The 14,827-nt window shown below is 41.7% G+C and overlaps 1 protein-coding gene across 1 annotated transcript in view; it reads left to right on the forward strand.

The window, feature by feature from the left end:
- Nucleotides 1–14,827, forward strand: part of hfm1 (helicase for meiosis 1) — a 91,428-nt gene that overhangs the window by 69,558 nt on the left and 7,043 nt on the right. Inside the window, exons 35-38 of the mRNA XM_060897871.1 lie at nucleotides 5,366–5,461; nucleotides 10,134–10,346; nucleotides 13,308–13,365; nucleotides 13,447–13,504. Coding sequence (XP_060753854.1) covers nucleotides 5,366–5,461; nucleotides 10,134–10,346; nucleotides 13,308–13,365; nucleotides 13,447–13,504 — 425 coding nt within the window. The remainder of the gene's footprint in view (nucleotides 1–5,365; nucleotides 5,462–10,133; nucleotides 10,347–13,307; nucleotides 13,366–13,446; nucleotides 13,505–14,827) is intronic.

The raw sequence follows: 14,827 nt of genomic DNA on the forward strand, positions 1-14,827 counted from the left end.
GACCCAGTAACACCCTGAAGCAGAAACTGGTCCACCCTAAGGACAGAATAGCCAGACACAAACAGGACAACGTAGTGTACGCAATTCAGTGCAGTGAGGAATGCACGGACTCGTATATTGGGGACACAAAACAACCGCTTCACAGGTGCATGGCTCAACACAGGAGAGCCAGTTCCTCAGGCCAGGACTCTGCTGTCTACCTTCATCTTAACCACAAAGGACGCTCATTTCAGGATCGCAACGTACGCATTTTAGCCAGAGAGGATCGTTGGTATGAGCGAGGAGTTAAAGAAGCCATTTTTGTCAACCTGGAACGGCCATCGCTGAACAGAGGCGGGGGTCTAAGACATCATTTATCAACCACCTACAATGCAGTCCTTGGCACACTTCCCAGACAACTGAATGCACATCAAAACCCAGCTGTTTTCAGTGACTCACAGGAGGACAGAGAGAACCAACAACCCATTGATCACCCCAACGACTCTCTAGGCCGTTCACACCCAGCCCCCAGTGACCCACACCAACAGGAGGACTCAATGACACCTTAGGATTGCTTTTCATCCATGAGAGGATAAATACCTGATACTCCCTATTAGTCAGACAGAACTGAAGAAGCCTTTCGGATGAGAGGTGAAACGTCTTCAAGAATCTTCAAGCAAGTCCAGTTGCTCTCTTTTACCACCCACAGTTTACTATGACCTGGATGACAGAGAATCTTCACAGATACCTGACAGAATACTTCACAAAGTCTCTGTGAAAACAGCATCCTTATATGCATGTGCTGACTGCGCTCAAATCAGCATCAGGTGTTTCCCATAACAACTGGGTCCCAAAAGTGTGCACAACCTGCTCCGAAGGATACTCAAGTGTAATTGCACTTTTCAAGCCCCGGTGAAGATTAGGCTACGCCGAGCCACTGTGTCGCTGAGGCGCCTGTGACCATCGGGGACATGGATTCGAGACAAATATATCTCAAAATGCTCAAAGAAGGTTCCCCGAGCATCGGAAAGTATTCCCAAACCCATCTGCGAGTATTCGCTGCTTAGTTTGCCAACAAAAACATCGCCACCAAATTTGAATGCATGCATTGAAAATTTTTGCAATATTTTTGGCCACTCACGGGGTGGAGACACCAAAAAACAACTCACGAAGCTCGGAGAACATGCGTTGTGTATCAGATGATTGGTGGCAATGCTACCAATTTTTCATCGCAAAGTATTCACAAATTAAACCCATCAGGAGCTTTAGTGTGACCAGAGTCTAAGTTCGTGGCCCCTGCATTTAATGACAATGAGCCGGAATCTTCAAAAAAAAAAATTCACTGAGCTATGCGTTCCTCTTCCCCCCAGAGACAAACTATAAGCACTCAGGTCCATAGTCGAGTTAATAATACGTGTTAACACCATAAAACAAAGGATTAACGAGCCTCGCTTAGGTGTCGATCACTAACAATTATTGAGAACGGATCAATAAAAGGACAAAATGATGGCTGACATAATCAGTGATTTGTAACACGAATGAACTAAATGGTGAAGATTTAGAAAATAGAGTGAGTCAGTGTTTTGATATTGACAACGAATGATGCGCCAGTCACTTCCATCATTTCCATAACAGACGAAGAAATCATCGCCTCCGTTTGCGATCCTTTATCTCAGTCAGTGAACTGTGATAGTGACTCAGAAGGAGAAATTTGTGATCAGGAGAATGTTCCTAAAATTAAAGCAGTTCAGGATTACAAGTTTCTTCGGCAAGTAAAGCTGATAGGACACTATTGTAGTATCATACTTTTACTAGCTGAAAGATTACAATATCTGCAGTATTTTAATGACATTGTGTATGACTCCTCATGTGCATGCTGTGCTCAAACTCATGAGGACTAATTGCCATGCACCTGTTCTTGATCAGAGGGCAATCACAGCGCACACTTATAAGGACTCTGAAACGCACAGCCTTTGCGAAGTATAAAGCATACACACTGTACCTCGTGTCTCCGTATTGCTCTTCTGGTTTTGACTTTGTTTTGTATATTTGGATTCTGCTTTTCATTCTTGCCTCGGCTATTCTGTTTGTTCCTTGCATGACCCTCACCCCGTTTCTTCACTCTGTTTTGGCATTATGTTTTGGATCTGTTTGCCTGCCTGTTTGTAAATAAACACTTTTTCTGTAATTCCATCCATCCACCTCCTTTCCATGACAGATAGGGTAGAAAAGAATGACTTACTTCCTTGATTTCATATACATACTCTATACAGAGTACGTGGATTAAGCGTAAATATAAATTAAACACAGTTGCTCTTGTTTTACATAAGAGTGAGTGTTCAGTGTGACAAATGGCTCCAGTTCGGTATAATGAACAATTTGAACGTCCCCCAAGGCGTTTGTTATAGCGAGGCTGCAGTGTATCATGAAGCACTCCAGTGTCAGTCAAATGGCCTGTTTTTGTGAAAGTTGGCAGTTCTATGATTAACTCAATCCCTCATCTAAAGAATGGATAATAACCTTTTTGTTCAGGCCCCCTAGTGGTGTAGACGCCGGCAGCTACAGTATGACTATTGGCTGTATTCAGTCACATGACTTTTGCTTGCGAGTTTACTTCTGGTGAATGAAGTGGTGGTCGGTCAAACCAATTGGGCTGCTGTTGTGCAGAGACCTAGTGAAACCGTCTCGACTATTTTTGCAGTTTCGAGACCGATGTACAGTCAAGATACCTTCAGAAAGTTGCTCTTTGTGATGGGATAGATCCTTACACATTAACAAAGAAGGATTTTTCCTACGAGTTGGAAAATTATCCATCCGTTGAGTTCCCTGACATGTCAAACTACCTGGTGCTGCAGACATCGTTCTACACGGACACACACATGAAAACCTGGAAGAGCACGGAGGAGAACAACTTTTTATATGTGGCTGGGTTAAAGATCTGGGGATCAGAACACTACAAGATAAATCCTGTATCATTTTTGCCCAGGTAAGGAGAGATTTTTGGGCTTTTTGGACGCGTCTTTTCAATGGTTGCTTGGACACTACAAGTTTTAATATCGGGTGTAAACGAACCCCAGCCACTCAATTCTCAATCCTCCCTGCTCTTCTCTCCAGGTAAATCATTCACAAAGATCCACAGAAACCCCTTTAAAGACCTGGGGATTGGTGAAACAGGACGGAGAAGTTATCACGGCTCACTGTAACTGCACGGCTGGAGTGGCAGTTTCATGATCAAAAACTCATGATCTCTGTTTTTGCGTCTCTGTGGATCGTCTCGATTATCTTCTCTCTCTAGTTCAGTGGAGGAGCCCAATCTACATCATCGTCCTTGTAAAAGTTGCTCGGACTTCCTGATAAATAAAGTGAAAACATATGTATTAGTTTACAATATGGTGACCACGATCAAACAGTAAACAAGAACCCATCTGAGGACTGAAGGTTCCCTGAACTTCAAAACATCACGAAATAACGGAAAATGGGGAGAAAAGTTATTTGTGAACCCAAACGAATTAAATCAGAGGAATTCACAAAGTGACCACTGCAAACTCGAGTGTTCTTCGACTCCGCTCCCTTCCATCGCAGCGAAAGGTTCAAGAGCCACCTTTCTTTTCATGTTTTGGTAAAATCCTTTGCTCTTTCACCCTTTTTTAATCACTTTACAGGGAACTGAAAGAAACTTTTATCAGTTTCACGGTTTGTTTGATTTGAGCAGCCCAAAACAATGCAAGTGTAGGGAATTTTAATGACTAGCAAAGCACCCCAGTGATAGTAACACTTTTACCCCTTTTCCACCAAATCAGTTCCAGGGCTGGTTCGGGGCCGGTGCTGGTGCTGGTTCACAACTCATTCAACTTGCGAGCCAGCTGAGAACCAGTTTGCTTTTCCATAGCTCACGGTGCTAAGGGAAGCCACGTCATTACGTCGCTGTATACGTCAGTTACGTCGCTCATTTGCATAAACCTTGGCGCGAATATCAAAGCAAAAACAACACGGAAGAAGCAGCAGCAGCAACAACAATAATAATAATAATGGATGACTTCGTGTTTGTACAGCTGCTGCTTCTCGTCACTTAAAAATGGCGATCTTTCGCGGTCTTGTTATTGTTGTTGGTCTTAACAACTCCGCCCCCCCGCTGACGTAAGCGGTTCTTTCCTCTGGCCCAGCAGAGAGTTGGTGCTAGCCTGGAACCGGCTTTTCTGGCCCCAGAGCCAGTTCTTTGTCAGTGGAAACAGAAAACCCGGTTCCAAACTAAGCACTGGCCCCGAACCAGCCCTGGAACTGCTTTGGTGGAAAAGGGGTATTTGTGAACAGTGAACTTAGCTGACCACCACTTCATGTCTCGCATTTCTAACAAGGCGGATGTGACGTTGGATGCAACCCAGCAATTGCGCAAAAATAGCTTTTGTATGGGGGCGTCGTGGCTCGGGTGGCTGGGGCGCCGTGCCGTGGATCTGGGGACCCGGGTTCGGTTCCGACCCGAGGTCATTTCCCGGTCCCTCCCCGTCTCTCTCTCCCGCTCATTTCCTGTCCTGTCTCTGCACTGTCCTATCCAATAAAGGTGAAAAAAAAAGCCCCCCAAAAAAACTTTATTAAAAAAAAATAGCTTTTGTATAAATAAAATAGTGACAATATCAATAAAAGCTGGGTGTGATCTTTCACAGTTGTTTGTCTGTCTGTTGTGGAGCAGTCAGCACCTGAACAAACCTCTCGCTTTGGGATTTATTTATAGCTTGATGTAACAAATACTTTAACCAAAAAAATAAATAAATCATGTTTCAACAAGACAACACTCCAGTCGAGCTGATCAGTAGAAACCGTTATATCCTACTGTATTTAGTTTACTGTTGTTGGCGTGCAGCGCTTGCATTGTGAGACGGTAAGACACCAACGCTACACTGTTTTTCCTTCTGAGTAAAGAAACAGTTATAGTTCTGTACCGTTGGCGTGTTATATAGGAAACTGCTGAAAGAGTTACTGAGAGTGTGACTGTGTTCTCCTGCTAGTTTTACTTTCACGCATCTGTTTTTCGTGTTTTGTTTCAAATTTTTTATAATGTTCGTATACTCAAGAAATCCAAACATAAAATGGCAAAAGATAAAGAAACAAGAGTTGCTTTTAAGGCAGTGACGAGGATTAAACCAGGAAGAAATGAAGGTGGGAAGGGCGTGTTAAAAAAACATGCATTTTTAAAACATCGTCTACATTTTAAAAGTTAAACTGACCAAGTGTGCAGTTCCTGTTTGTGAGAAGCTCTACATCTCTACGTCTTGCTCGTACTCGAGTAAAAATGAAGCACTAACGGTTTCAGCTTTCCAGTTTAACTGTTTCAGACTTGCTTGCTCCTCCATCATGATGCTCAGTTCATCCTTGCATCTGTAATCTACAGAGTACAACGAGAACGCTGAAGAGTTTTATCCTGGAATGGATGACGCAGTGGAGGAACAGGTCTTCCAGACTAATGCTAACACGGCATGCCACGACGGTAAGCGTTTGTTTAATTTTATTTATTATCATTCGTTATTATTGAACAGTAGCACTTAATAGGGTGTTATTAATGAGAAGGTACACTCAGCGGCCACTTTAACCCTTTGATGCAAAACATATGCACCCCCCTTCTAATGCACAACATGGGTCAAAAATGACCCACATTCATTTTCCAGGTTATTTCATGCTGACTGAGTTTTTCTTTGCTCTATCTATTGAAATCAATTTATTTTATGATTGAATATTCCAAGTATTCTTTAAATATCTTGTTTTTAATTACCACAAATCATTAATTTAATTTTTTCTTTCCTACTTTATGAACAAAAATACTTTTTATATTACTACACATGGGTCATCCAAGTGTGATTTAAAATTAAATGTCTTAATACTATAATAATAATTTGTTTCAAGTAATTACTTTAGCAGTGATTGGGGCCAGTTATTTATTTATTAACTATGTCGTTAGCTAAGCCAACTCCAATAAAATTAGCTAACTAAAGTAGAATATGTCGACAGCTCGGTAGCTAATAGTAATTACTGTAACTTTCTGACAAATAATCTACTCACTCTCAAGGGAACCTAAACATCATCAATTTTTTTCTAAGGTAATGTTAGAACAATTGAAAAACATTACTTACATGTATTAGACGGGCAAAGGACGCTGTGCTGAGCTGTGAAATGTCCGACACAAGCACAATTCACAGTTCCCACCAAACGCTGGAGTAAATGCATGCGGGTCGGTTCTGACCCATGTGTGTAAACTTGATGTAGAATTACAAAAGCTGTGCTTGTTCATAACTCATCTCATCTCATTATCTGTAGCCGCTTTATCCTGTTCTACAGGGTCGCAGGCAAGCTGGAGCCTATCCCAGCTGACTACGGGTGAAAGGCGGGGTTCACCCTGGACAAGTCGCCAGGTCATCACAGGGCTGACACATAGACACAGACAACCATTCACACTCACATTCACACCTACGGTCAATTTAGAGTCACCAGTTAACCTAACCTGCATGTCTTTGGACTGTGGGGGAAACCGGAGCACCCGGAGGAAACCCACGCGGACACGGGGAGAACATGCAAACTCCACACAGAAAGGCCCTCGCCGGCCACGGGGCTCGAACCCGGACCTTCTTGCTGTGAGGCGACAGCGCTAACCACTACACCACCGTGCTGCCTTGTTCATAACTTAAGAAAGGAAAAATAAAAGTGATGATTTGTGCTAAACAAAAACAAGATATTTACTGCATATTTGGAAAAGTAAATGACAAAATGAATTTATTTCAAAAGTAGATCATAGAAACACTCAGCCATACATGAAATAACCTGGAAAATGAATGCAGGTCGTTTTTGACCCATGTTGTGCATTAGAAGGGTAGTGATACAAAAAGGGGTTTTATTCAAGAAGTAAGAAAGGAAAAAATAAAATAAGGATGTATGATTATCAAAAGCAAGTTAATTGAGGAATACCTTGAATACTGAATGATGGAATTAATTTATTGCAAAGATATAGAAGATAAAAACTCAGCCGGGTCACTTTTGACCCATGTTTTGCATCAAAGGGTTAATAGGAACTTGTTGTTGATTCTAAGATCGCTGTTCTTGGCTGCAGGAGTGGAACCCAGTGTGTTCTTCTGCTGTTGCTTTTCTGTTGCTGAGATGCTTTTCTGCTCACCACGGTTGTAAAGAGTGATTATATGAGTTGCTATATCCTTCCTGGCAAAAAGCTCGAACCAATCTGTCCATTTCCCTCTGACCCTCTCTTATCAACAAGGCGTTTGTTTCCGCCCACAGAACTGTCGCTCACTCACTCAGTGTTTTTTGTTTTTGGCACCATTCTGTGTAAACTCTAGAGCAGTGTTTCGCAAAGTGTGGTCCGCGAGGTGATCTACAAATGTAGTCAGCGTTTTCAAGATAAGCTAGCGTATGCTTTGTAACATTATTAGAAAGTTAAATTTATCCAATCTTGTTTTTAACGGCAATCAAACGGGCCTGTAATTTCATCATTATTATTATTTAAAAAGCGTTCTGCGTCTGAATTTGCACCATATAAAACTTGTAGCGTGCACGTGCTCTTATTCCGCCTCTCGTCTCTAGGCAACAGTCACCTCGCAAATCTCTGCCTCACAGGAAACAGGCAGGCAGACCTGAAAACAAGCAAACGAAAATTCTGAACATATAATAGGCTAATCCTAACTAGCTCGTGTTCGATCTAAAATTTGTTTTGTTCATTTCAGTTCATTCATGTTCCTCCTAATATTGAACAATTTTGAACTATTGATATAGCCTGGCAAGCCAGACTAAATGTGAATATTTAGTCTGGCCTCGATCCGTAGACATTTCCGACGGGGGTGGGAGGAACAAACCGCTGTCTTTCAAACTGTCTCTGTGCGTATAGGCCAACGCTCTGACCAATCAGCGCAACAGTGACTGACGTAGTCAGAGCGACAGAAAGCAGTGGGGGAGGCCTTGAAATAAATAATTTTTCAAAATGCGTATTAATTAATAAACAGGTTCTAGATATTAAGAAGTTTGGAGATAATGACCACAAGTTTGGAGTCTGTACCACATACTTAACATACACTTTTTTTTTCCAAGTGTTTTTCAAGGGTTTGCTTAAACTGTTTTTGAGAGTTTTTATTTAGTGGTGTTTGGTGAAATAATTTCCCTTAAATTTAAAATAACGGGAAAATAAGAAACAATCAAAAAGTCATGTTTCAAAGCTGTTTATTAATTCTTCGTACTGCACAAACTAGCCCCATCCTTTTGGCTACGAGCGGAGCCAGCTGGCAGATCAGACTTTTGCCATAGCCGGTCGGCAAAACAGCGAAAACGTCCTTCTTGAAAAGGAATGAGCGGAGAGCCTCTTCCTGCTCATGTTTCAACCAAAACTCCAAGTCTAATTCTTCTAAAACTGATTCCAAAGCGGAGTCAAACGCGCGCTGTTCACTAGCCGTAGCCATCTTTCCTGTTGTGCTTTCTCCAGCGTCGCACAGCTTTGTCGTCACTCCTGCAAAAGCCCGCCCAAAGAATCCAAACAAAAACCTTGCGTTGTGATTGGTGGGCACGATCTGATGCCGGGGGTGTGTTGTTGATATGGTGCGAGGCTAGACCCACTCGTAGGCAAAAATATTTTTGGCCGCTAGGCGGGTGGGTCTAGTTTACTAGGCTACTATTGATATGAAATGTTCTGATTAACTGTTTGCTGAATTTTAAACCTCCATACTTTTGCCTTTAAAAACCCCGGAGGATATGGAATGGATAGGCCTTTAATGTATTTAGTTAACCATAATTTTTTCAATTAAAAACACCTAATAGTGCACATCTCTGTATGGTGTGTGTGTGTGGGGCGGGGGCGGGTGTTGACAGGTGGTCCCTGACATTTTTTTTTGGGACAAAGTGGTCCTTGGTCTGAAAAAGTTTGAGAAACACTGCTCTAGAGACTGTTGTGTGTGAAAACCCCAGGAGGAGATCAGCAGCTTCTGAAATACTCAGTGTTGGGCACGTTACTTTCAAAAAGTAATTAGTTATAGTTACTAGTTACTTTTCCCAAAAAGTAACTGAGTTAGTAACGGAGTTACTTTGTCATAAAAGTAACTAATTACCAGGGAAAGTAATTATTCCGTTACATTTTGTTCCCCCTCAAAAAAAAAAAAATCAAATTAAATTAGTGTAATCATAATAAAAGTGAATGTTAAATGTGTTTAATGACTGAAATGGACACTTAACAGAACCAATTAGTAACGTTATCTACACTATATTAATATTTTTGTGGGACAATGTGAGATAAGACATCTATCAAATGTAATATATTTTTGTAGTTATTAAAATTATGTTACTAATTACTGGCCACTGACGAGGACAAACGCTTTGTTCCTCGACATAATGTGCATTGCACGTAAACACTCTTGCCTTTTATTTCAAGTAATGAAAAGTCCTGGCTGTATTTCCAGTGTGAAAGCGCAGTGCTGGGCTGACCGCTCACCATCGCTGGGTCTTCCGATTGAAAGAGCGCGCAGTAGTGCAGTAGGCGTGGCCTACCTACATATGTTGTCCAAATCTACTCTGATTGGCTTACTGTGCCGTTGTCTCGTGTCTCCCCGCCCCACACTAAAGCAGAGTAAAGAAAGGCTGAACGAGCAGCGTGCCAGATGAGAACAGCTTTAATAAAGTAACGCATAGTATTTTATTGTAAGTAACGGGAACGGCGTTATAACGATGTAAAAAGTAATTAGTTAGATTACTCATTACTAAAAAAAGTAACGCCGTTAGTAACGCCGTTTATTTCTAACACCGTTATTCCCATCACTGGAAATACTCAAACCTTCACGCTCCATCTGGCTCAAACCGACACCCATACCACAGTGAAAGAAAGTCACACTTTGAGATCACAGTTTTTCCCGTTCTGATGTTTGAACATTAACTGAAGCTCTTGATTTGTATCTGTATGATTTTATGTCAAGGGATCGGCTGATTAGAGAACTGCAGTAGATCAGCAGTTTTTGTATTTAGTGGCACAGAGCTAATCTCTAAGACTTAAGGAAGTGTTCACGAATATACTGTAAATAAACGGGATGTAATCAGACTGGAGAATGTTTGGGAAACTCGACCCAGATCATTAAAGATGCAATCTGAAAGTTGACGAGCTAACCCTCCAGACGTTTCCACCACAGAGAGAGCGCTGAGCAGATTCCCTCCCTGTGAAGCCACAGCTCACGGCTCCGTCTCACACGTAGACCTCAGCACCGACAGTGGCTTTTCATCCGACATCCTCAACGTGACCTTTGACCTTGCACTGGACGACTGGGACGATTTCGCTGACGATAACTTCACGGCAGCTTGTGACGACTCGTACCATCAGGGGCGTGGCTCTGCCCAAGCAACAGGTGCTTCATTTTTATTGGATTTTTTGGTTTGATTCAGTTTGTGATTAAAACATCGGTTACTGTACTCGGGCTGGGCGATATCCTTGATAATATCGTTGATATCAGTATCGAAGATATTAATTTGAAACTAAATGGAACATTTTTACAGGTTTGCCGTAGCACTTCAGTGCAGTTCTGCTTGTTGTTATTGTGATATATATTGTGTATCCTGCACAAATGTTTTCAAGTATCATGATATGATATAGTTAGAAGCTGTAAGAGGTGAAACATTCAAACAGTAACTAAATCTGTAAAGTTCATAAAATAAAAGTCAATTATGTTGTAGTACACTTTTATGATATTATATTACTAATATTAATAATAATAATATAAAGATAAAAAAATAAAAAAAACATTTTATTTATGCTTTATTTTTCATCGAGGACAAATCTAAATGCAAGGTAAAAAAAAAAAATAAGACAATTTCAAACGAAGGCAAAATATTTGTAAGGTTATTTCACTAAGTTCCACTAAAATGCAGAACTTATGCTAAAACAGGTATCGTAAAATTGATTAATACTGTAAGTCATAAACTATTACATTTAAACCACAGACACTCAGTCTCACATAGCTGGAATCACTTTACAGTAGATGATTTTGAGTCTTACAAGGGTCAACTAGTACATGTTCCGGGCCCTTCCGTCGGAATACATGAGAGCCGGGGAGCTACCTTGACAACCGGAAGGGTGTAGCTTCCATCTCGGAAACTTTCGTCATGTTGAAAATTGCTGTGGGTCAAGCGTAGGATGAATTAGAGCCCTGCACTCCCGTGGGAGTCCCGCGGGACCCGACGCAAAGCAGTGCGGTGCGGGACAAATTTTGAAAGCTCATTGCGGGCGCGGGCGGGAGGGGGAGTGCACAATGCGGCAGCGGGCGGGAGAGGTGATGAGCTGCAGTCCCGCTAACTAAAAACGTGTTTAAAATAAAATTTATAAATTATTAATTTATGTCTATCATATATAATTTGTGCTGGATATTTTATTTGGCATTAATAAAAACATTTTAAGATGCCTGAATTTGCGGATGTGGTCTAATCTCGCGTACGTTTCCGATTCCTTTCCGCTCTTCCGTGTTTGAGATCTCCGATCATGGCAGAAGAGCAGAGCTCCTCTAGTGAAGCTCACAGCGCTTCAGAAGGAAGTGCTGCTTTAAAAAGAGGTACATTTACCGTTAAAAATCAAGAGTCCTGAAATCAGACATTTGTACGATGCAGAGGGAAATCAGCTGCCCTTTGCTTGTTGTGATAAGTGCCAAAAGGTTCTTGAATTAAATTAACGAATTTAACGAATTAAATCCACTCAAAGTAGGGGGCGGGGCACCATCATGCTGTGTCTTTAAATTATATTAATTTCTTATAGGCCTACTTGTATTTCCTAGAATGTAAATGTGTGAGGAGTGACATATAAGCTATGTGCAATGTACAATATTCTTAATATCCACTGTAGATGTTGGTCGGTGTGTTGGGAATCTCTGTAAAGCCTCAGCTGCGCCTGCCACCTGGCAACACGCACCCTCGCTACATGCGCTAGGTGAAGGATCAGTCAGTGGAGAGCTCAGCTAAGCTCAGCATGTTTAATTCCCCAAGCCAATGATAAGAACTTTCGTGAGAAATAACGCGAACGTCTGCATCCTGCGGGATTTGCGGGCGGGAGCGGGACAAAATATGGCGGGCGGGAGCGGGACTGAAAATCATAATTCTTTGCGGGACCGGGCGGGAGCGGGACTGCACAATGCGGGAGCGGGCGGGAGCGGGACTGCACAATGCAGGAGCGGGCGGGAGCGGGACTGAAAATCATAATTCTTTGCGGGAGCGGGACTGTACAATGCGGGAGCAGGCGGGAGCGGGACTGAAAATTCTGTACCGCGCAGACCGCTAGGATGAATTCAACCGTCACAACCGTGAAGGCATCCGTGAGCATCCTTGAGGCGTACACAAGGCTTATGTGGGCTACCAGGGGTTACTGTAGCATTCCATCACAACCATCGAGCTCAAAATGTTCAGGGGACAACGTTCGACAGAAAGTGAAAAGTTTGCCTAGGGGGTGTGGCTTAAAACCGTACACACTGCCGTCATTGCCGTAAAGCCATGCATCGCTATTCATCGCTGCCACCATTGGTTTCACCGGCATCTTCTGTCACTACCGTCACAGCAAACCTGGCTTCATTTGCATATTTACTCCACCCAAATTTATGTGACGGATCACCTCCAAAATCTACCGGAATGGCCCCGGTGGCCCCAGCCACGATTCTCACAGATCAACCGGCGATGCGTGACCTTAGCATGAGAAGGCAGCCGTTTTAAAAAGAAACGTTTTCAAATTTCTCATCATGGTATCGTTTTATAACGTTTTCATTCTGTTTTTTTGAAAATGTTAAAGTTTTGTATTGATTTGAATTTTTAAAATGATAAATTTTTAAATGGATTTACAGATTTTTAATTTTTTCCCTCTTTCTCAGTGTTAATTTGTAGGAATAAAGAAATATTATTAAATTAAAGATTTTCTGACTTTTTTAATGAAACACTATAATGTAGCTGGCGGTTTGTTCACAAACAGTGCTGTCATCATACATATTGTGTTTTGTAGAAGTGTTGAGGATCGTATTATGATGTTTTTTATCACGCTGCACACTTTTTCTTCAGTTTTACGCACCATACTGCAAATCATTAGAAAATGTACAAATTCTACGAATAACTGACTTTTTTGTTCATTCTAAATATTAATGAGTTTTTGATTATAATTTTGTCAGTGTTGCAGTGCTTTTTTGTAATACACTGCAGAACCAAATATATACAATATCATCATATCACACACAAAAGAAAAGAAAAAGGAAATTTAAAAAATGTGCACACGCAAAGAGGTGAAAGGGAAGGAAAAGGTTTGTGAAACGTTTAGTTTGTGTGACTGGACCATCTGATTTCAGTTCCTCCAGTGTGTGTGGAAGCTAAACCAGGATCACTGAGACCTCAAACACCATCAAGGTCAGATTCAACACTTTTATTGCAACTGTATTGTTGTTTTCGATTTTTAAGAGCAAATTAGATTCTCTTTTTTATTTTCAGGGTCGGATGTGCAGCTCTTCCATCGCAAAATGCAGCAGAAGTGAGTTTCAGTACAAAGGTATGCTTTAGTTTAGTGTTTTTATCTGAAATAACAGCTACAGCAGTTTGTAGTCACTAAAAATAAATAAATAAAGTTTGCAAATGGCATTGTGTTACCTTGCGAACTCATGTTAGAGGTCTTTGGTTAGATTGTTAACTGTTAATAAGGATTAATTACCTAAAGAACAACGTTCTTTTCGTCAGAGACTTTGCTCCGCCTCTGAAAGGGTGTAAACACAGGAAGAGACTAGCAACGATGTGGCGAACAGACAGAGACCAATGAAATGTATCGACTTGTACCGATGACAGGTGAAATGCAAAGTGGGCGGGTACCGAGTTAAACTCATCTCAGCTTTGAAAGATGAGAGCAAAAGTAAATTATAAATAAATATACAAGAGGGTTACCGAAGCAACCAGAGTCTGGAATGTCAGCTACAAAGTGATGGGCGACAAGTGAATTCCTTTATACACTCACCGGCCACTTTATTAGGAATACCTACCGTATACACCCACCTGCTGTTTCTGCGGTTCTCTAATCAGCCGATCCCAGTGCGTCAAACCACGCAGATACAAATCCAGAGCTTCAGTTAATGTTCAAACATCAGAACGGGAAAAATTATGATCTCACAGTGAAGCGTGACTTTCTTTCACTGTGGCATGGGTGTTGGTTTGAGTATTTCAGAATCTGCTGATCTCCTGGGGTTTTCACACACAACAGTCTCTAGAGTTTATACAGAATGGTGCGGAAAACAAAAAACATTGAGTGAGTGAGCGACAGTTCTGTGGGTGGAAAGTCAACAAACGCCTTGTTGATAAGAGAGGGTCAGAGGGAAATGGACAGACTGGTTCAAGATGTTTTGCCAGGAAGGATACAGTAACTCATATAATCACTCTTTACAACCATGGTGAGCAGAAAAGCATCTCATCAACAGCAGAAGAACACACTGGGTTCCACTCCTGCAGCCAAGAACAGGGATCTTAGACTATGTTCAGACTGCACCCTGAAACGACCCATATCCGATTTTTTTGCCCATATGCGACCTGTATCCGATTTGTTATTGACAATCTGAACGACACAGATCCGATTTTTTTGCCCATATGCGACCTGTATCCGATTTGTTATTGACAATCTGAACGACACAGATCCGATTTTTTTCACATGCGACCCAGGCCGCTTGGATATGTGGTCCTAATTCCGATGCATATCCGATATTTTCACATGCGACTGCAGTCTGACCGGACAGGTCGCATTCATGCGACCTACACGTCATCAACAAGAGACAAACGTCACTATTCTGCGTTGGCTAACCCCGCCTCTTTGGTGGAAAACAACAACATTTGT

This window comes from Neoarius graeffei, chromosome 17 (assembly GCF_027579695.1).
Source record: "Neoarius graeffei isolate fNeoGra1 chromosome 17, fNeoGra1.pri, whole genome shotgun sequence".
NCBI lineage: Eukaryota > Metazoa > Chordata > Actinopteri > Siluriformes > Ariidae > Neoarius > Neoarius graeffei.